The 24,092-nt window shown below is 41.6% G+C and overlaps 1 protein-coding gene across 1 annotated transcript in view; it reads left to right on the top strand.

Annotated features, from left to right (window-relative positions):
* Window positions 1-24,092, top strand: part of saysd1 (SAYSVFN motif domain containing 1) — an 84,578-nt gene that overhangs the window by 9,333 nt on the left and 51,153 nt on the right. The window contains exon 3 of the mRNA XM_069909237.1: window positions 1,784-2,011. Coding sequence (XP_069765338.1) covers window positions 1,784-2,011 — 228 coding nt within the window. The remainder of the gene's footprint in view (window positions 1-1,783; window positions 2,012-24,092) is intronic.

Below are 24,092 nucleotides of genomic sequence, written 5' to 3'. Positions count from 1 at the left end.
GCAACTTCCAAGTCAGCGGCTTTCTGGGAGTTCACCCTTTGGGCTCCATGCCCCAGTTTTCAGGGACCATCAGCAAGCATATATACTCCATGTCCCAGTTTTCAGGAACCATCAACTAGCACTTGTACTCCATGTCCCCGTTTTCCGGGACTGGTTTTATGCCCAACCACCAGCTGGTTTGTACTGGTGTTCGTACTGTAGTTTACTCATGGACCCAGTCCGGAGTATTATGAAAGGTTAAAAATGGCCAGAATCCAAAGCGTTAAGTCATGAGCAAGATGCAGAAATGATCTATTGTTTCTATTTGGCATTGTACTGAATAATTTGGCAGGCGACTTGAGACTGGTGCCAACTATATCGCTGGGGGGATTGAAGTTGCATGCATTTGTTGACCAGTTAGCTTCTTGGGGACCAGATGGATGCCAAATCATGGTCACAATTGCCAACACAAGCTTTTATTTTATCTGGCTGTATTTATTAATGAGTTTTCAGTCATGGACTACAGATCACTTGTTTGTATCTTTAGGTTGGGTCAACACAACTGGTACACCATCACACTGAGTGTCCTACTTTACACAGATGGCACTGTTTCATTTAGAATCCTTGACATTTTCTCAAAAACTACATGAAGTATGAGCAATAATGCTGGCCTTTAACATCCCTACCCCATACAGGATAAAAAGGACAAGTTGAAGCTCACTATCTGGGTGGTTTCCTAAGGCACAAAATCCAGATTATAGGTTTAGGAGGTACAAGCATTGGGCTTCACTGTTCTGCCACGTTGGCTAGTATTTATTTCAAATTATTTACAGCTAGTCCCCGACTTGTGACATAGGCGACCAAAAAAAAACTGTATACATTAAAAATATATATAAATATAAAAATTACACTTTTGGGGTGAAAGTAGGGCCCTATCTATGAAAAACAATGCCCATGGTAGGGGCGGCCAACTTCTCATGAGAGCTGGCCTTGGTGGCCGCCAGGTTGTATTTGACAAACGATAAAACAGATAGTGAATTTCTGACTTGCGTCCATTTTGAGATCTGAATGGCCAATCAGGACGGAACTCAGGACATATGTCGGGGACTATAATTTTATAAAATTTTATAAATAATAAAATTTAAAATAATAACATTTTATAAAATTGTAAGTATAATTTTAAGGTCATTCAATGCAATTTCTTAGTACTGCAAAAAATATCATGGACCATTAATGTTCACTCTTAATTCTCTCATGTTGCTATGAGGAATATTGATCTATTTCTCCTGGGCTTCTCTTCCTTCACTCTTTAAACAACTTGCCTCTAGCACTTACAGAAACCATAAATCAAAAATAGAATACAGTACTATTTTATATTAATCCTCCTGATTTGGTAGATCCTGATAGACATTTCTGTGTTTACCAGGTATTCAGAAGAGGTGATGGTGGCCAGTTTGTTTGAAATGCTGCAGTTAATGTGGTTGTGCTTGGTATTTGGTTTGCAGTAGTGAGAAAGAGTGGAGATGCATCTGAACTGAATATGGAGAAAGAGGCCTTAAATATATTATTGCAGTTGACCTCCTTCATGGTGGAAGTGAGAAAGCGAATTGCTCCATTCTGTGGATACATCATTCAGGGTGTTGGTGAAGAAGCAGTGGATTGGACCAGAATCCTGAGTGCGAACAACTAAAATAAAACTAATCATTTGAAGTTGCCCATTTATCTAATTAGAAAAAAAGATCTAGACGTTTAGCATCAGTCGAATCGTGACCCTCATACTGAAAGTTCCTTTTTCTTTTAACAGGAAAAGAAAGAAAATGACCAGAATTCACTGCAAGACAAAGCTGTTGAACGGCCAATTGAAACTGATCATTTTGTCTTCACCATTGTGCATTTTCTTAAACTCCTGCTCTGGTTGGTGTTACTTGGTCTCTTCATTGAGCTGGAATTTGGCTTGGTATATTTTGTCCTCTCGATGTTTTACTGGATTTACGTTGGAACACGAGACCCCTCTGAAAGGAAACAAGGAGAGGTTAGTGCATACTCTGTGTTCAACCCTGGTTGTAAAGCTATTAAGGGAAGTCTGACTGCAGAACAGTTTGAACGAGAGCTTCAGTACAGACCTCTAGCTGGCAGATGAGCTTGGCCTGTAGGAAATGTTATTGTACTGTAACCAACACTACTTGCCAAATGAATGTACTCTATGGCACAATGAAGGTCAACAGTCAGCAGAAAGCATTATTCAGACTGTAAATTGCTCACATTTAACAGATGTTAAAAACAGTAAATGAAACATTGTACAGCATTTCTCATAATAGTGTGGTGTCATTGAATCTGTATCCTGTACATCATCTGTCCCACAGTGCTGTGGAGCACCTCATACTGCGATGGCTGACAATGACGCTCACTTGAGGGTAATACTGCCAGTAATGTTAAATGTTTTTTTTTTAAATGCTGTAATTCTGTTGCCAAGTCAAGTTTATTGTCATCTGAATGCACAAGTACAACCTGATAAAAGTGTTCTAAGTTCTCCAGTCCTCAGTGCAAAACGTGCACACAACCGGACGTATCACATACAGATAAATAATACATATGCAGAATAAGTATTCAGATATACAAATAAATTTAAAAATATATTGTTTCCTGAATATGAGAGTCTCGGATGGTCAGTGTGAACAGTTCCTTCGGTTGTTCAGCCTTCTCACTGCCCGTGGGAAGAAGCTGTTCCTCAGCCTGGTGGTGCTGGCTCTGATCCTCCTGTATCTCTTCCCCAACAGGAGAGCTGCTGTGAGCAGGATGGAAGGGGTCCTCAATGATTTTGTGCACCTCTTCAGACAATAATCCTGGTCAATGCAGGGAGGGAGAGCCCAGTGATCCCCTCTGCCACTCTTGTAGACCTATGAATTGGCCTATTTCTCCAGAACAACCATAGCAAATGGTGATGCAGTTGTCTAGGATGCTCTCCATTGAGTCCCTGCAGTAGGTTGACATATGGTGGCCGGTAGGAAGTGCAATTGCTTTTGTGGGCTTCCTATCAAATGACCGTGTCCACGATAGGTCACTAGTTAAATGAATTCCAAGGAACTTAATACCCTCCATTCTTTCCACTACAGTGTTGTTGAAACTGTACGTACTCCAGGTAGACTGTGAGGTAATATAAATGTTTAATTTGAATCCCAATTTCATGGAGGGGGGAGGGGAAGAAGAAAAAGTCAATTGCCTTGTAGGAAAAATACCAGAAAGATTTTCCCCACCTTATGAATCACCAGACAACTTCATTATCACCCAAGTCTTACGGACTTCATTTATTCTCTTGTCCTTAAAATAATTTGCAATAAACATTTATTTCTAAACTTGTAGGTCGAAGATGTGGTTCTATATAGTAATTTGTTCTGCACAAATGGAAGCCACAACAATTGTATAAGCTGTAATATAGGCCCAAAATGCTTAAATGAAGATGGAATATTTTGAAGTTCGCATCGAGTAGCAGTTTCTGATGTTTATCTTCTAAATCCTATTTGAGAAATCAATCTGAGTATGATATTACAATGTTGAAATTTCTTATTTAAATTGCTACAGGGTTCCACTGTCTGAAATTGACCGCAAGCAGAATTAAGTAGTGTATATAATCCTGGCTATTATTACTTCATAGCCCTTATGTAATCAGAAAATAAATGGCAAGCATCAATTTAAGGCTAATACAATCTTCTGTCATTCCCTCCAGCAAGAATAGAGAAACCCACACAGTTATGTCTCTTTGTAGAACGTGTGTGTATGCACTGAGTATAAAGCCCTCCAAAAGGTAGTGGACGCAGCCAAGGGAATCACTGGCAAAACCCTCCCCACCATCAAGAACGTCAACAGGGGATGCTGCTGCCGGAGAACAGCAGCAATCACCGTGGATCCACACCACTCAGCATGTGCTCTGTTCTCGCTGCTACCATCAGGAAAGAGGTAGCGGTGCCACGAGACTTGCACCCACCAGATTCAGGAACAGCTGCTCCCCCTCCACCATCAGACTCCCCAACAACAAACTCAATCAGAGATTTATTTAAGGACTCTTATATTTGCATCTTGTTGCTTTTTTTCTCTGCATTGCATGGTCAATTTGTTTAGATCTTCTTTATTTGTTTGCAAATAAGAGGTAAATCTGCCTCTCACGCAGGACAAAGAATTTCAGGGTTGCATGTGATATGTACTCTGACACCAAATCTGAACTTTGAACACACACACACACACACACACACACACACACACACACGTTTGTACTTTACCATCTTCTACAACAGGCATGGATTAGTTTTCATTCCTCATTATAAAGCATCTTTAATTAACGATCTGCCTAATTCCAAACTGATCTGCCTTTCTCAACAAGTGCAGAGCCTAGAAATGTTTTAAATAAAAAGTTGCATGGGTTCTTTCCTATAGTGGGGCAAATTATGCTGTCAGCATTCGTGCCTCATGTTTGGTCAAGAGTGGAAGTTAAAGGTGTCCTGAAGGCCATATGCCAGTCACCGTGCTTGCAGCTTAGCCTGCACACAGCAGTGACTGGCTGAAGTGGGAGACCAGAGACACTTTTGTATTAAGCCTTCAACTTTACCTGCAGAAAGTGACATACATTTGACTCAGGTGAAAGGTATATGTTTTACTCATTTTACTATAAAACTAATAAAAATTAAGTGTTGAAGGTGAAATCTGGAACTTGCTTACCTCTGAGCCCACTCCACCTTGCCAGGGTTTAAGAACGGAAGTGGGTCTCGTCTAACATCATCTGACCATCCTAATTCACGTGTGGTTTCACCAGTTCAACCTTTTTGTATTCCAGCAGGGTGTGCAACGTGCATTCATTAAGATCTTTAAGATTGTCAGTCTGGACTGACAATGAATCTAATGGTAGCAGCAACATTTAACCATTGGAAACATGAATGTAATTTTTTTAAATTAAGAGCAGTGAGCATGAGTGATCATATGGCAACATCAAAAGGATTAATAACTAGTCTAACAAACGGTTATCGAGCTTACTCTCTCTCACCTCTGCACATTTTCTCACTTCAGTTCTAAGGATCAATGACCTGAAAGACCTGTTCAGTATTTTAAGTTGTTTCTGTTTATCATCATTTTTCAGAGGTGTCCAAAATATTTATCTGGTTACATGCAATAATGTCATGGTAATATAGTCAACAAAGATATGTAGTGATGTCACAGAGATAAGTCCATTTTTATAATGGATAAAGAACATTTGCTTCTTCAACCTCTGACCGATGATGAGATGGTTTCATACCATTCAAATCAGACAAAAATATGCTAAGCAATTAGGTGAATTATTTTTTTAATTAAGGACAGAGTGTTGATGAGTGTATGACAAAATTCACTAAATTCTCATGGCAAAACGAGAGTGAAAGCAGTCAATATTGAAGGGGCTGCATGTCAGAAAATGACAGCCATGCTTTTCCAGCTGCTTTTAGCATCTATGCATGTAATCTTCGTACGGGTGGCCAATAGTGGTTCCAATGCAATTGTGCAATCGATTTTTCACAGGGATATACTTGCATTGAAATGCAACATATTTGCATTAATTTTATCATTTCCCTATTTATACAAGAACATAGACCAACTTTACTTCCCTCCTGTGAACGTAATTAGATTTTCTCTTAATTTGTTTTTAATATTATTAATATCAGATTGCACAGAATATAGTTGAAAATGTATGCCAGATCAAGCCTAGAGAAATGATCACTCTTACTGTGAGTTATAATCCCAGGTGCTACTTGCATTATGACTTTGAATGAGTCTCATAGAAATTGGAGCTGAGGATGTGAAAGGTCTTTATTTAGCAGATATTCAGGAGGAACCTTCGTGGAAGAATCTTCTGGGAAAATCTCTCAATAGATTCTTAAAAATCTAATTACACTGAGGTTTTGTGCTCTATAAAATGCAAAGATAACAAATGATTAAATATATTTCTGATTAATTCAACATATAGAGGGCAGACAAGAGACTGTAGAATTACAATTTAGAATGGAAGTACATCACAAATAAAACATTCAAATGTATTTCTTGGAAGCCCAGACATCTAAATTAGCCTTACTTTTCCACCACCGTGGAATACTGCAGTGCAGAAACAGGCCCTTCAGCCCATCTAGTCTGTGCTGAACCATTCTGCCTAGTCCCATTGATCTGCACCCAGTCCATAGCCCTCCGTACTCTTCTTATCCATGTACCTATCTGATTTTTCTTATCAGACAATCTTTATTTGTACAGCTTTCCATGTCTTAGTATGAAGATTAGATCTTGTTTGAATAACTAGCTGTTACCCTGATCATTCCTGATCACCCTATGCCTAACAACTTGTGAAGCCAAAAAGCCATTATGACCAGCCCATAACACCAGTATCAGAGCATGAGGGGCAGTTGGACAGCCTATGCTTTCTATGCTTGCCCATGTGACGAGCACAATATGAGGCTGTTGGTAGGCCAGACTGAGATTGACTGGGCCTGCTATGGTTTGTCAAATGGCACATAGTACATTACTCTGAGATAATTATCTGGTGAAAGACACATTATTTTCCAGTTCAGAATATAAGGCTAAAATATGGATCATTATCCTCCAGTGTAATCTACTGAATAGGACTGCAGTGTGAATCGTCCTCCACTTGTGGATTCTCTTTTTGTATACAGCATAATAGCATAATTCAGTCAGTGGCTTCCACAATAATAGACATAATTCCAGTTTTAGAACAAAGATGGCAATTGTAGCCCATGCCCATGGACAGATAACCACAACTTTGTGCAAGACCTTTGGAACTATGTCACGGAATATTTTGTTTTCAATGGATTAGTTTCTTCCAATATAAGAGCAGAAAATTTTGATGATTTCATGAAATGCTGAGATGCTGTAGGGTCAAATAAAGGACAATTTTAAAACTCTCAAAATCCTGCCATTTCCAGTGTGGAAAATGATTATAATCCACCCGTCAGTAAAATAAGTATCAGCTTATGGCATTTCTGTGGTTTCTGCTGATCTCACAAAATGTAAGGAAACCCCCAGCGAAATTCCTTTTCCGTTAACACAAACCTCATGTTAAGTCAAATGACATTGAAACCAGGCTATTCCTGCTAAAAGTGTTTCAGATAAACAGAATTAAAAAAATAAGGTACAATGTTCCTTCCCATTTATCCTCAATATTGATTCCACAATTGACATGGGATGCTTTTTATCCAAATATCATGAGGGTGCGTCTTTAAAAGTATTTATATAAACTTGACCCTGTTTAAGGTTCGAGTGAAACACGAAATCCTGCAGACTCTGTGATTGTAGTAAAAATACAGAAATGCTGGAGGAGCTTGGCAGGTAAAGATGTATTACTGACATTTCGGCCCTGAGCCCTTCCTCGAGGTGTGCGGAAGGGCTCAGGACCGAATATTTGGTTATATAGCTTTACCTTCTATGGGCACTGAGAAACCTGCTGAGTTCCTCCTGTTTAAGATTTATTTAACTTCAGTGGAAGGTGAAATAAAAGTGCCGTCAGACTGACAATCATCCCACGTACATTACTGGAGAAGACTGAAATTGTAATTTTTTTTCTGGTTGCTTCATATATCATTTCATAAATAAACACACGGGTTTACTTTCTCTAAGAAATGAGGTGGCATGCAATGTGATACAGTAGGAAGATGGACTTTATGCTGTTCTCCTCACTGGCATCCTGCCAATTTTTAAACAGCAGGCTTTTCATGTTACACAAATTGAAGACAGATGTTCAAATTGAAAACAGCTAACCTTTGATGTTGTATCTCTTTGAAATCTTAACTTTGTGATTTATTTTCAAAACTAGCAATAAATAATAAGAAGAATCAAGCTGTCAAAATGGCTTTTCTCCTGAATTTTGCAAAGTAACAGCACTGGTTCAAAAGAATGTTTTCAAATGTTTCTTTTGGGTAAGAAATTGGGTAGAATATATGGAATGTAAACATTTATAAACAGAAGAGTACAGCTCATGCTGCTTAATGGCGCAGACAAAGTCCTCCATGGAATTTTGCGGCCGTGGCCCATCCAGGAATGAAGATAAGTATTGTCATAGAGCTCTACAAGATAACCAAGCTGTTCCCATTTAACTGAGTTTGGCTCGTATCCTTCTCAACCTTTCCCACCTATGTACCTGTCTGAATGTCTTTTGAATATACCAATTGTCCCTGCTTCTACCGTTTCCTCTGGCAACTCGCTCCACATAGGAACGATTCTCCACGTGAAGAAGGTGCCCCTTGCACCCCTTTTATATCTTTCCCTTCTGACCTTAAATCTATGTATGTGACATGAATTGAAAACTGGCCTACTTGACTATTTTGTTCAGAGTTTTGAATACTATTCCCACTGCTTCCATAATTTTCAGACCGTAGACTTGGCGTTGTTCTTCCCCATCTTGGGTGCCACTTGTCTATCCCTGGCTATCATTCTTTGGTGAACACCGCACCAAAGGTGTAGGGCAATCAGGGTCAGTAAGCGTATACAGAGCCGTTGTCATACCCACAATCCTGTTCGGCTCCGAATCATGGGTCCTTTACCGGCATCACCTACGGCTCCTAGAAGCTTCCACCAGCGTTGTCTCTGCTCCATCCTCAACATTCATTGGAGCGACTTCATCCCTAACATCGAAGTACTCGAGATGGCAGAGGCCGACAGCATCGAATCCATGCTGTTGAAGATCCAACTGCGCTGGGTAGGTCACGTCTCCAGAATGGAGGACAATCGCCTCCCCAAGATTGTGTTATATGGCGAGCTCTCCACTGGCCATCGTGTCAGAGGTGCACCAAAGAAAAGGTACAAGGAGTGCCTAAAGAAATCTCTTGGTGCCTGCCACATTGACCTCCGCCAGTGGGCTGATCTCGCCTCAAACCGTGCATCTTGGCACCTCACAATTCGGCGGGCAGCAACCTCCTTTGAAGAAGACCGCAGAGCCCACCTCACTGACAAAAGACAAAGGAGGAAAAACCCAACACCCAACCCCAACCAACCAATTTTCCCCTGCAACCTCTGCAACCGTGTCTGCCTGTCCCGCGTCAGACTTGTCAGCCACAAACGAGCCTGCAGCTGACGTGGACATTTACCCCTCCATAAATCTTCGTCCGCGAAGCCAAGCCAAAGGAAAAAAATTCACTGAAATATTGGTGACATTCTGTCAAGTAGAATCTTCCCTTGTTAGAAGATCTTTCCTCCCATTAGTAAACAATACTGGCTTGCACTGTTTAATGCTACTTTTCTCTGCCACACTTAGCCTGCCCCTTTGTCTTATGTGAAACTCTCCCCTGCACCTTCGTTCTCACACTACTGGTTGTACTATCTGTACGTTGTCTCACCTGCTTGGCAGGGAAACCAAAGTTTTTCACTTTATCCTGGCATAACCAGATCAATTGAATCAGAGGTGACTATGTTGTGTCATATCGTTTTCTATGGTGTCGATTTTCAAAGGTATCTGTTTATGCACAGTTCAAGGATTCTTCCAAACTTTGGCAACTTTTTTTCAATCTTTATTTCAGATCACAGGGATTAGCCATTTAATACCTTTGAATCAAGTCACTTTACAACACGTGGTGGACTATTCAACTCAGCTGCATTACTCCTTTGATTGGACAATTTAAATCTAATCTCAAATCTTATACTCTCTTATTTCAGATGTTTCATTAAATTGTCAAGTGGTTTTGTGATGTCCACTGTCTTTCATTTAGATCGTAGTCAGGATGAATGAAAGATAATAAGTTTAAAGTCCTCAGTTTCCAATTCTCTTATCCAGAATCGTCTCTTGGGAATTTATTCCATAAATTGATTCCTTTGGATTTTTTCCCCCAAATTAAACAGATTTACGTTTACAAATTCATAAGAGCATCAAATCACCTTTGATTAATTATATTCCAGCATAAGAAGCTTACAAATTAGATGTGAAAGCTCATTTCTTCTGCTGATCATGTACTCAATCTTTTCACATGAAGCATGTTGCCATTCCCCAGCTAACCACAGAAATGTCACATTGATTTTGCATGATACTTGTTTGACAGTTTTTTCTCAGCCTCCTTAATCTTTTTTCAAGAATCGAGACGGTTCTTTTTTCTCAGCAGATGAAGTCAGTCCAGTTGAAGAGATGGATTTCTTTTCCTGAAGGCTATTAGCAAATCAGACGTGTTTTTAGAACAATCCAGCCGTTTCCCAGATACTATGACTGAAATGAGTCTTTTTTTAATTACTTATATTTATTTCTCTGAGACCTCAGTGAGAATTGAACCTTTGGATCAATAGATGTGAATTGTATTTGTTAAATTAATAGCGAAGCTAATACTCTAAACATACTTTCTAGGCAAGCAAATAATTGGAAGATGATGATTTATTTAGCTTAACTCCATAATATTAAAATTGAAATATGTATTTATCAAATATAATCCAAGCTCAGCCCAGTAACAGGTACTTTGGACCCACGAGCCTATTCAGTCCATTTACACCCGTGTGACCCTACTAAACCTGTCTTTGGAACATGGGAGGAAACTGGAGTACCCGGAGGAAATCCACACAGTCACAGGGAGAAAGCATAGCGTCGGATTTGAACCCAGGTTGCTAGCACTGGAATAGTGTTTCCCTAACCACTACCCTATCCATGCCATTAAACCCAAGTTTTGGAGCCCAAACATCGAGAGTTGCAGGCTCCAGGAAAGCAGCAGAGCGCCAGAGTAGGGGAATAAACCCCACACCAGCCACACTGCTGTGAAGGGGAAGCATAGGAGAGAACTCCACAGGGAAGGAACCGACAGCAAACCAACCTCCAGCTCAGGCTGAGGCCTCACATCAGGCTGCAATGGCTGGTGATCGGTTCTGGGAACCAGGTATCAGGACCTGAATTGAAGAAGGTTCTGGTGACGAGTCAGAATCCGAGGAAAGCATCTGGCCCAGACGGAGTACCTGGCTGAGTATTAAAACTCTGTGCTGACCAACTTATCAATGTATTCACAGATATCTTCAATATCTCATTCCAGCAGGGTGTTTCAAACAGGCATCAATAATACCAATGCCCAAGAAGAGTGTGGTGACCTGCCTTAATGACTATCGACCAGTGGCACTAACATCAACAGTGATGAAGTGTTTTGAAAGGCTGATGTTGAAGCGTTTCAGCTCCTGTCTGAGTGGTGACATGGATACATTCCATTTAGCCTATTGTAGCAACAGGTCTGTGGCAGATCTCATCTTACTGGCTCTACGCAAAGCCCTGGAACACCTGGACAGTAAAGATGCATACATCAGGATGCTCTTTATCAACTACAGTTCAGCAATTAACACCATCATCCCCTCAAAACTGATCAGCAAACTCCAAGTCCTGGGGCTCAACACCACAGTATGTAATTGGATCGTGGATTTCCTCACCACCAGACCACAATCAGTGAGGATAAGTAAGAACTTCTCCACAATCTCCATCAGTACCGAAGCACCACAGAGCTGTGTTCTTAGTCCCCTGCTCCACTCACTTTACACCTACAACTGTGTGGCTTAGTATGACAATAACACCATCTACAAATTTGCTTATATCACGTATAAAGAAAGGGGATGAGTCAGCCTCCAGGAGGGAGATTGAAAACTTGGCTGAATGGTGCACCAAAACTAAGGAGCTGATTGTTAACTTCAGGAAGGAAAAGTCAGAAGTTTACAATCCAGTGATCACTGGGGTATCAGAGGTGGAGAGGGTGAGCAAATTTAAGTTGTTGGAAGTCACTATCTCAGAGGATTTTTCCTGGACTGAACACACGAAGGGCATCGTGAAGAAAGCACGTCAGCACCTCTACTTCCTCAGGAGTTTGCGGAGGTTTGGTATGACACCCGAAACCTTGGCAAATTTCTACAGATGTGTGGTGGAAAGTGTGCTGACTGGCTGCCTCACGGACAAGTATGGGGACACCAATACCCTTGAGCATAAAACCCTGCAAAAAGTGGTGGACACAGCCCAGAACATCACAGGCAAAACCCTCCCCACTATCAAGAACATCTACAGAGAACGCTGCTGTTGGAGAGCAGCAGTAATCATCAATGATTCACACCACCTGGCACATGCTCTGTTCTTGCTGGTACCATCAGGAAAGAGGTATAGGTGCCTTAAGACTCGCACCACTGGGTTCAGGAACAGCTGCTCCCCCTCCACCATCGGACTCCTCAACAACAAACTCAATCAGGGACTCATTTAAGGACCTTGTGCATTTTATTGATTTCTTAAAAAATTCTCTCTGCATTGCACAGTCAATTTATTTGCATTCATTATCCATTTACAGTTCTTTGTTTACATGTCTACATGTGTACAGTTATTTTTGCACTACCAATTAATGGTAATTCTGCCTCGCCCGCAGGAAAAGAATCTCAGGGTTATATGTGATGTCATGTACATACTCTGACAATAAATCTGGAATTTGAGAAGGGCACTCAAAGTGGGGTCAGGTGATGATAGCTTCCTCATCGCACCAGGGATTTGGAACCAGGGGGTGAGGAGAGTGACTTGGATGCCTGGAACAGGTTCACAGAGGGACAAGACAGGAGGCCAAATGACTAAGGAGGTTACAGGGATACAGGAGTGATCAGGATCAGAGGAGGCAGTGTGGATACACAGATGCTTGATGTCTCTGAACAGACCCCCCTTTTGCTCCTCTTTCTTGTCTTCATAGTGGTGCTGGGCTAATGGAAAATCCATTTGTGCCTTTTACATGGCAAACAAGGAAAAAGATAGTTGTGTATTTTGTGACCATGACATTAAATGGGATCTTGAAATATTGATCACAGATGCAGGCTGAGTACATTGTGGTGCCTAAATCTGCTGTAGTCTATTGTCCCAGCAGATGGCGCTGTACGACTCCGCTTGGATGAGGTACATGATTTAGGAATGCGATTTGCAGCTCCCAGCATCCTTTGTTCTTTTAAATTCAAGTTTGTTATCATCTGACTGTACATATATCTCTCCAGTCCATGGTGCTCATGCTTGCACACACCATATACAGCACATAATAATGACCAATACATGTCAATTCAGTAAAATCCCTGTTATTCAAACAGCTAGCAGCCCTCAAGCAACTGGCAAAAAAAACCCACGGAAAATAAATAGATAAAAAAAATACAGGAGTTTAAAATTGGTTCACAACACGCAATCTCGAGCAACCAGAAAATTCGCTTATCTGGCATCTACCAATCACCATAGAAGCCCAGATACTGGGGCTTTACTATATATCATTTAAAATAAATATGTTTGTGTTATTTACTCGGTTACAGGATACTGTTATTTAATTCTTAAATTTTATTTTTCAAATGCTAAAGAATAATGTTAGTCTTTAACTTACAACTGAGTAGATGGTATCCAGGTCAAATACAAATGAACCTAGTGGATCGCAGATCAATGCTTCTCGAAGGATATTCCAATCCAGATATATGACCGAATTTTCATATACTGGTGCAGGGATGGAACTGTCCTTCTTCCCATTCTTGCTGATTGATCCTTTCTTCATTTAGCCTCATTTCTCTGTCCCCATAGCCCTGAATATTTTACCACCTTCAACTATTGCTCCTGTTTCCTCTGAAAGAACTTCTTGGTTCTCCTTTGGCCAGCCATGTCAAACAATGTATTCTCGGTCATGGTTTTATTTTCCTTAAGCCAGTTGATTTTAAATCTGTTTCCTGACACTTCAGCCACTGGAAACACTTTGCTTTCAAACCCTTTCATAATATTGAGTACTTCTGTTCAATTTCTCCCCTTCTCTGGAGGAACACGCCTGTTTTTCTAGTCTAATCGTGGACTTATTCCGGTAAAGCTCTTATGTGCCTTCCCTCCATTCGTCCTCCTCGTGTGGCTCACCCAGAAATGGCCATGTTACTCCAGATGGGGCCTAACAGTTGTTCTCCAGATGATTTGTAAAAATCTCACCTTCTGTACTGCCCAGACTCACTCACAACTGTGTGCTTGAAAAGCAAATCTCTGTTCACAGAGCCCCTTCAAAAACTGTACTAGTTCATCTACTCATTCTTCCTGACAAAATTCCCAAACCTGATTAGCCTGATACTAATTTCATTTGCCCATTTCCCCAAAATCCCCTTGGCCACCTGAAGCCTGTGTCCTCTTCCTCACTGTCCATTATCGCCAAACTTTGCACTGCACACTCAGGTCCAGGTCATTAATCAGCCACACATATACATCAGGTTATCCCAAGCAGAACAAAATTATCTTGTCAAACTGGCTAGTGGTAAATTAATCGATAAATTTGCTACACATCATTTGCAGATAAGCAATTAATGATGCCAATAATTATGTGAAATTATTCTTATAGTTATAGGAACTCTGTGCAAAAAAAAAACCCTGAAATTCTTGCTGCTTCTTCACAGGTAAATAAATTACCACATGAGCGAAACAAAAGATTTTTTTTTAAATAAGTGGAGAGATAAACATTTATAGCTGCTGTTTATGCAAATAAAAAACACGAGGGGAGATCTCCATTTTTTGCCTTCTCTAAATTTTACACCTTTGACCCGTAGCACAGAAAAAAGCTGATTACAGGGTTTATTTTTCTGGAGAGAATACCCTTGTTTCATTGGGTAAAGCTAATATCATTTTGCTCATAAATTCTGCTTGCTGGACAATGTTTTCTGAATAAATTGATCATGTTTGGTGTGAACCTGAACTATCCACCCCATCCTGCCTCCCTGATTCGGTTGTTTTTGAAACACCAGCAAGTTCTTCCCGGTCCGAATAATGCTCATTCACCACAACTCTGACTATATTCAAACAGTTCCATTCAGGTGTAACTCTCCTCGCTGTCAAGAGAAACATGAGGGATCCTAAATTGACATAAAGGGAGTGAAGTTTCCAGTGGTAGAGGCCTGCGAACGTCCTTTGAGATGGCCTGAGACACTGAAAGGTGCTATAGAAATATAAATCTTTTCTTTTTCTCCCCAGTTTTGCAACTGGGAAAAGGGCACTCAGAGGGAGGAATAATTAAGCCACCTTGCCTTCTCAAGGCTGTAACCACTCACAGTCTTCCTGTTTTGAAGCCTTTGTCACAGTCGCTCCGGATACTCGCTGGTGCGAGAGAGCATTTACCACGTCTGTGCTAACTTTGCAAACCATCTGCATCATTTCCTGAATTGCAACAGTGACTGCGCTTTAATATGGCCACTGAAGTGTATCAGGGTGTCCTGAGGTTGTGAAACATACTACATAACAGTCCTTACAGACTTTGCAATGATTCCACAAATGGATAGATTGAATGAAAGAATGAGCTGCGACCTTGATTCACCAGCACATCAACCTCCGTGAATTTATAGAAGTTGATAATATACTTTGTGAAACACATTTGCAATGCTGATGAGCTCAAAAAGAGTGTATTTTTGTTGAGGAAGCAGCTTGAATCTGAACAGCTTTTCAAAATGTGCTATGGAGCAAAATGGTTGATGATTTTAGACAGCCTGCATTGAGCACTTTGCATATTTTCTTTTTGAATATTTTATTTTCATTTTCACAGACTTACAACATCCTATAAACAAAGCCATTCATGTACATATGCATACACAAAGTCTGTATTTGTCCCAAACCCCTCCCCCCACAACAGCAAACGTTAGGGTTATCCCATTCATCACGGGGCACACGGCCCCTATCAAGACCTGTAATGAAAATAAATGATGGCCACATCATTCAAAGAAAACACTAAAAAGAAAAGAAAGAAGCGCAAAAGCAAAAGAAAACTAAGGACCTGAAAAGAAAAGGGCATGTGCTTCGTCTGCACCGACCTTTAGCTGTAATCACACCTCTGGCCGTATTGGAATAATTTAAATTTTATCCCTGTTTCAAAGGGGGGGAGGGAATTCAATCTATCTGAGTACCAGATAGATTGGTAGAGTTGCCACACTCTACCAACTGTGCCATGTTATATATATGTGATTTTCTCCAGGGGAATGCAATTCTGCATTTCCATATTCCATCATGTGATATTAGGTTGGGAGTCGGACTTCCACAAAAACAATATTCACTTCCTGGCTCCTGCCAAAGTGACTTTCACAAACAAAATTTGGGATTTAATCAGTCTAAACTGCACTTCTCCAATATCCCCCAAGAGGAACAGCTCCGGCACTTTGCATACCTTAGTAGAATGGATGAAGTTCAAGTTCTTGATATGTTGATTTATCTGAAAATATTAAAACAAATTTTAACATCATAGAACAATGTTCTGAAATAGTTTATTATATTAACTGTCTTCTTTTAGAATTTGTAAAATTTCATTTCATTTTAATTTAGAGATACAGCCCAGTAACAGGTACTTCGGACCCACGAGCCCATTCAGTCCATTTACAACCGTGTGACCCTACTAAACCTGTCTTTGGAACATGGGAGGAAACTGGAGTACCCGGAGGAAACCCACACAGTCACAGGGAGAAAGCACTGCTAGCACTGGAATAGTGTTTCCCTAACCACTACCCTATCCATGCCATTAAACCCATGTTTGGGAGCCCAAACATCGAGAATTCCAGGCTCCAGGAAAGCAGCAGATCAGCGCAGAGCGCCAGAGTCGGGGAATAAACCCCACACCAGCCACACTGCTGTGAAGGGGAAGCATAGGAGAGAACTCCACGGGGAAGGAACCAACAGCAGACCAAGCTCCAGCTCAGAAGCTCAGAGGTTGAGGCCTCACATCAGGCTGCAGTGGCTGGTGATTGGTTCTGGGAACCAGGTATCAGGACCTGAATTGATGAAGGTTCTGGTGACGAGTCAGAATCCGAGGAAAGCATCTGGCCCAGACGGAGTACCTGGCTGAGTATTAAAGCTCTGTGCTGACCAACTTACCAATGTATTCACAGATATCTTCAATATCTCATTCCAGCAGGGTGTTTCAAACAGGCATCAATCATACCAGTCAGTGCCCAAGAAGAGTGTGGTGACCTGCCTTAATGACTATCGACCAGTGGCATTTACATCAACAGTGATGAAGTGTTTTGAAAGGCTGATGTTGAAGCATATTAGCTCCTGTCTGAGCGGCGACATGGATACGTTCCATTTAGCCTATGGTAGCAACAGGTCTATGGCAGATCTCATCTCACTGGCTCTACACAAAGCCCTGGAACACCTGGACAGTAAAGATGCATACATCAGGATGCTCTTTATCAACTACAGTTCAGCATTTAACACCATCATACCCATAAAACTGATCAGCAAACTCCAAGTCCTGGGGTTCAACACCCCAGTGTGTAATTGTATCGTGGATTTCCTCACCTCCAGACCACAATCAGTGAGGATAAGTAAGAACTTCTCCTCCACACTCTCCATCAGTACCGGAGCACCACAGAGCTGTGTTCTTAGTCCCCTACTCCACTCACTTTACACCTACAACTGTGTGGCTCAGTACGACAATAACACCATCTACTCTCACATCTACCTCTTGCACTATTCTGGTCGCACAGACTGATGACAATTCCTGGTCCATGGATGTTTCAAACTTAGAAAGAGCATCCATGAAGGTACTGAGTACCTCCTGTCTCAAAGATAGAGCAAACAGAGGTCATTTGCCACCTGTAACATTTCAATCTACTCGCCAACCCCCATCAGCAGCCCATGGGAGCATAGAAATTTACAGCCCAGTGAAGACCCCTCAACCCTCCTTGTGCCAGCCACATGACCTTCTTAAACAGCCCATCCCTACTATGGCAAAGTTTACTGTGATTTCTCTCTGTGTAATAACCCCTCTGTTAATTGCTCAGTCCGACACTTCAATACAAAGGGCTGGATGTAAATTGGAAGGCATCCTTTTCAGTACAGATTTAACAATCGCTCCTTGTAGTAGAAGCCAGCCATTCTTGACCTCGAGGGATTGTTTAAGAAGTATTTGAATTGTGCATACACCCTGGGCTTCTTGAGAACACAAACAAACGGTGACATCCTGTACCATTGTAAAAATTAAAATAGGTAATAGCTACATAAAGTACTCATGATAAACTTCTAATTGCCAAACTGTTAATGTCTGCTTTGTTAATCTGACCACCCTCATGAGCAAAAGTGGAAATACTCATGTACATTCAGTTATTGTCAGACATTGATGAATTCAGAAATTCTATAGCAGCACAAGTGATAAACGAAGGGATTAATGATCGGAAATCCCAGTTGAGATGTTGCCATGATTGTGTATTGTTCTTAGGAGTTAATGTTATGTTGTCCATTTCCTTTTATTCAGCTTTTTTTTCTGTCACTGACGTTTTAGCCTCGGAGATTATTTTTGATAACAATACTTACACAGATTGTTGGAAAAGTTAGCTAATAGAAGTGACACACAATGGTCTTGCAAAAACTCTTGCATCACACAGACACTTCCAACAACTTCATCTGGCATCTTTCATGCCGTAAAATGTAACAAGACTCCAGAGGAAAACAATCAAATAAAAGTGAATCAAGAAAATCCCCAATTTACTACAATCAAGCAAAACGCAAGGACATCTCAGAGCAGATGAATAACAGCTGGATTAGAGAGATTTCACATTCTATCATAAGGAAGAAATGCAGGCAGACCTTCATTTTTTGCTTGTTTAAATTTTACGCCCTTTAACACATGCTGGTGTGTTACAAATGAACTGATTACAGCCTGCAGCTGACGTGGACTTTTTACCCCCTCCATAAATCTTCGTCCGCGAAGCCAAGCCAAAGAAGAAAGATTACAGAGAAAGTACAGTACAAGTACTGCATATAACGAAACCTACTCCCTTCCTTCAGTTTTCCCAGACAGGTATGTAGTTCACTGTTGGTATCCTTGATGGACCTTGTGGAAACTTCATCTCTGGATTGGGAGGCATTTGAGCTCTGTATCAGGGTTTCAGCATCTAATGTGTGATAAATGAGTACTGAGAAAGATGGAGCTGTCAGTATTCTCAGTGTAGCTTCTGCCCAGATTATGTCACGGTCCTATCTTATGTCTCTGGTAAGCATTAAAAATAAATGAAATTGCTCAAGAGGATGAATTTGACACTACAGTCAAGGGGGGACAGTGGAGAGTCCTTCTCAGATTTCCCTACCCATACAAATTCTTCTTCACTCTACATCTGTTGTACGGCCATAACAAGCGGTTTCGGAGCAGAACCAACCTCAGTCTAGCCTGGAGTGGAGCAGGACTACATCATCACTCCCCAATACTCTTTCCAATCTTCTTACCCCAGAATTATGCCTCATCTCTAACAAGCTGCCCATTGAATTGGGATAATTTATCTTATATACCCGTGTAATAGTCAATCCCGTGTAAAGTTGACCCCCCCTATTTTAGGCCCAAAAATCTGGTATTTTCCATATATCCCGTGTAGGTCAACCCTCTGCTTTTGTCCCCAGCTGCTCGCCTGCCCATCCAAGCTCCTAATGCCTCGAACGTAGACTTACCATCTGGTCCCGGCTGCTCGCCCACCCATTCGAGCTCCTAACACCCCAAACACAGACTTACCATCCAGTCGCAGCTGCTTGGTCCTTCCATCCGAGCTCCCAATGCCTTGAATGATGTAGATACTTACCACAATCAAATGTAGTATGTGTGGAATAGTCAACTCCCTAAATTTTACCCTAAAAATTGGTCCACAAAATTTGATGATTACGGTGCTTATCATCTGTCTCACCTCCACTCCTATTTACTTACGATGTTGATGGAGGCCATTTGATCATTGAATCAATGCAAGGCTTCAAACCATTCTATTCAGTCCCATTCCTCACTTACTTCCCTTGTAGACTTTGAGTCCATCACCAGTCATCTAGATCAAGGGTAAGTTACTGGACAAACAGAACAGTTTAATGTGTGGAATGAATCCAGAAAAGCTGGGAAAAACTACACAGTGGTGGGAGAAGCTGCATTGTCCCTGACGTCAACACCATTGCAGGTGAGCATCGAACCTCGGTTGCTGGAGCTATGAAATAGTTGCCCGCCCTGCAGCACTGCTTCAGAACCAAAGTCACCAGAGCACTTCACTCTTACCAGACCTGTGGCGCACAGGTGATATCTGAGTGTGTGTTGTCTCTTTGCAATCCACCAAATTTACCTCCAGACAAAGCAAACCCTACTGTCGCTGGCTGACATCCTCAGCATCAAAAACACTAAACCAGTGGTTTGGTTCTCAACCTTTTCCTTTCCTCTCACATCCCACTTTAAGTATTCCCTAAGCCATAGGTGCTCTGATTATTAAGGGATTGCTTAAGCTAGGATGTGGGTGGAAAGAAAAAGTTTTAATCGTACCTCATTAACTCGTTATGTGCACGGTTTCATAACTCCAAAGGAAATAGGCCAATAACAATTTTTCTCAAGCAAAATACTTCAGTAACAATTGGGTCTAGAGCAGTGATTCTTAACCTTCCCACTCACATCCCACCTTAAGCAATCCCTTACTAATCACAGAGCATCGATGGCAGAGGGATTACTTAAACCGGGATGTAAGTGGAAAGAAAAAGGTTGAGAACCACTGCTCTAGAAACATTCAACTGAAGTTGAGCACCAGATTCTGAACATGACACAGGAGACTGCTGAGGTTAGGATCTGCAGTCCAGATAAAGATGACCCAGAACATCTGCTGTTCATTTCTCCTCACAGTTGCTGAATTTTTATAAAAAAATTTGTAAATGAAAAAGTGGGGAAATGATTGGAGCTGAAAAAACTATCATCCTCACAGGTTCATGTGAATCCCTAATCCATTGGCACTCAGAGGGGCCTCTGAGACAGGACGTTTTGTCATGAGTAAATGGGAGCATGTTTTTTACACAGCTGCTGTGATCCAGGAGATTACTTCCAAATTCCCGGAACACAAATGAGTGACTCATTCTCGTGGCAAAATATTACCTGAGGCACCCCTAGGCATTACTGCGGGCTGCCTGCAGTCTAATCAGAACTGCAGACAGTCCGCAACAATCGGCGAATGAATACGACGTAACGGGTGACGTCAACCCACATCCAGCCTACAAAAGTACCGCAAGGTGGTAGTTAGTCTAAGCACATGGTATTAAACGTACACAGGGCATTCTGTGTGAACAGCCACTCTGGAAGGTAAGTGAGAAAATTGACGAGGGAAAAATATTGATATTTATATGTGAGAAACATATATAAGACATTGTAGTGACATTGCTATCTTGCCTCATGCTAATTCCCCAGTCAATTATCTCAAAGACAATGCTAGCCTGTAATGGCACTGCATTTGTTAACAAATATACTGAAATTACACAAACTCCTTCAAATATTTTGACATGGAAGATTCAAGAAAAATTCTGATATTTACCATTTATCTATTTGTAATGACTTGAAAGATCAAGCTGTTTGTTTCTTTGCATTGTTGACAGACTGGCAGTTAAGTCTGGTAAACAGTTAAACAGGAACTCCTGATGGATTGTAGCGCAACACACAGAAGTGCTGGAGAAACTCCGCAGGTCACGCAGCATCTATGGGAAGTGAAGGGGAACCAACGTTTTGGGCCTAAGCCCTTCGCCATCGTTAGTTCTCCTTTACTTCCTATAGATGCTGCATAACCCACTGAGTTTCTCCAGCACTTTTGTGCGTTGCAAACCAGGAAATCTGGTTTTATGTTCAGATTTCCACAATGTGCAAAATTTTGCTTTGGTTTATATGCTCACAAGCATATCAAAGCCTGCGATCATAATCCTGAGATCAAACCCCACCATAGCAGCTGCAGAATATAAATCTAGTGAGTAATCTGGAATTTGGAACAACACAAGCACTCATTAACAATGCTGGCAAAAAAAAATGCATCCAACTTCAACAATGTCCTCATCTGGTCTGGTCTGTGAGTGAATCACTCATATGCCCGTCTTTCAAAATCAAAAAGAAGGCCCAGTGGACTTCTTAGTAGTCACACCCACCTTCTTGCCTGGATTCTGAAAAATACGCAGTCATCGTTTTTCTGTATATATGTGATTATTATGTGCTGTGTATTATGTTTATCTATTGCTTCTCTTTCTCTCTTACAGTAAGGGATGCTGGATAACATTAGCAGTGACTCTTTGCCTCATGGCAGCAGAATGCAGTTTCATGTAATATTACATGTTCTGCTCTTTTACATGACAATAAATGAATTTTCAATCTTGAATATATTTTTAGCATAATCTCAGAAAACAAACAATTGATTTCCTTTCTGATAATAGTGTCAGAACAAATGGCAGCGGTGGGAGGTGTTGGACCGGTGGCAGTGGTGGAAAGTGGTGGTGGTGGGGAGGTGTTGGGACCGGCGGTGGTGGTGAGAGGAGGCAGTGGTAGTGGTGGTGGGGAAGTGTTGGGACCAGCGGTGGTGGTGAGAGGTGGTTGGTGGTGGTGGGGAGGTGTCGAGACCAGCAGCGGTGGTGGGAGGTGGTGGTGGTTGTGGGGAGGTGTCGGGACCGGCGGTGGGGAGGTGTCGGGACCGGCGGTGGTGGTGAGAGGTGGTTGGTGGTGGTGGGGAGGTGTCGGGACCAGCAGCAGTGGCAGTGGGGAGGTAGTCAGGACCAGTCGACTTTTACGGCCAGAATTTTAAGGTCACCTGTTTTTGTATCTGGCTTATAAGATGGCTCCTTTTTTTGGGGTGTTTTTTGGGTGCTTCAAGGGTTGCCTTATCCACCAAAATATACAGTATCTCTGCTTATATGCTCAGCTTCAACTAATATCCACTCGATCCTTTGCCAGGTTGCCCAAGTCCTGATCTTGTGACCTTTCCATATCATTTTATAACACAAAACAAGTTCTTTTGGCCCAACTAAGTCATCCTAGCTCTTTTGATCCAAAATAAAGGAATCTTGAATCTTGAATGTGCGCACCGTGAACCAGAGAAACGCTGTTTTGTCTGGTTGTATATTGCAGTCAGATGATAATAAACTTGAACTTGATGTCCTTTCCTGATATCAGGGACAAAAGGTGAGAGCAAGAAGTGGATTGAAGGAGTTAGTGTATCTTTTCCCTCTGATGTGGCGACATGAACTGCAGTGGTGGTTGAAAACAAGGAAGTGGCAATTATTACAGCGCACGCCATTGTTCAGACAGTATACTGGCTGTTGCACATCAGTTGTAACCCTGGGTCCCTTCCTACTTCTCAAATGCATTCAACCAAATGATCAGGATTTTTACTGAGATAAATTCTCTTTATAACTTTATTGTGCTCTTTGTTAGCGAAAGATGGAGCTATATTTTCCTTCACTAATTAATGTTATATAAGCAACAAAATAAACAAGTGATACCTTGCTCTAGGTTTCCATCTACAGAGATAGAATCATTGAGTTTTGTAGCAAAGAAACAGGCCCTTTCGTGCAACCTCTAATGCCTGCCTATGATAATTAATCTCATTTGCCCACATCAGGGGCGTAACCCCTACTCACTTCCTATATGCAAGTAAATACTAAATGCCTTTTAAATGTTGTAGTTGTCTGTGTCTCTACTAGATCCTCTGGAGGCTTATTCCATTTTACCACTGCCACCTGCTTTAAAAACTTTCTTCTCAAATCACTTTGAAATTTTTCTTCTCTCCAGCCTTTGACTCCCTTACCTCAGTGACAAAGATTCTGACTATCTACCCCCCCCCCCCTTCCAGGTTGTCTCTGACTACCTTCTCATGCAATGCCTTACCTGCCACTCACCGCTTCCTTTCCCACGATCCGCAGCCCAAAGACCTTTCCAAGTTAAGCATTTGCAATTCCTCTTGGAGCTCACAATGTCGCCCCCTCCAGCAGCTTGTGGTGTGCCTGAATCCTTAGCCTTCATGACCAATGGAGCACACTCCAAGGCAAACATGGTGCATGATGCAGAGACAGTTGTTGCTGTGGGCGACAGTGAAGTTATTGGCTGTCGGGAGGGTATGTTAAGAAATGCTTCTCCCAAATACGAGATTAGCAGAGATATTAAATACCATGTGTGGTACAGCAATAAATAACAAAACTAGTGGGCAAAATGTAAGGCAGTGTCTTTGGTTCATTGATTATTCAGGAATCTGATGGCAGCGGGGAAGAAGCTGACCTTGTGCTTGTCTTCAGGCTCCTGCACCTTTTCCCGACGGTAGCAGAGTGAACAGGGCATGGCCTGGGTGGTGGGGTGGTATCAATGAGGAAATATTACTTCCACACAATTAACAGAGAATGT

Source organism: Narcine bancroftii, chromosome 13 (genome assembly GCF_036971445.1).
Source record: "Narcine bancroftii isolate sNarBan1 chromosome 13, sNarBan1.hap1, whole genome shotgun sequence".
NCBI lineage: Eukaryota > Metazoa > Chordata > Chondrichthyes > Torpediniformes > Narcinidae > Narcine > Narcine bancroftii.
Note: the sequence above shows the minus strand (reverse complement) of the source record. Positions and strands in the feature narration are given on the sequence as shown.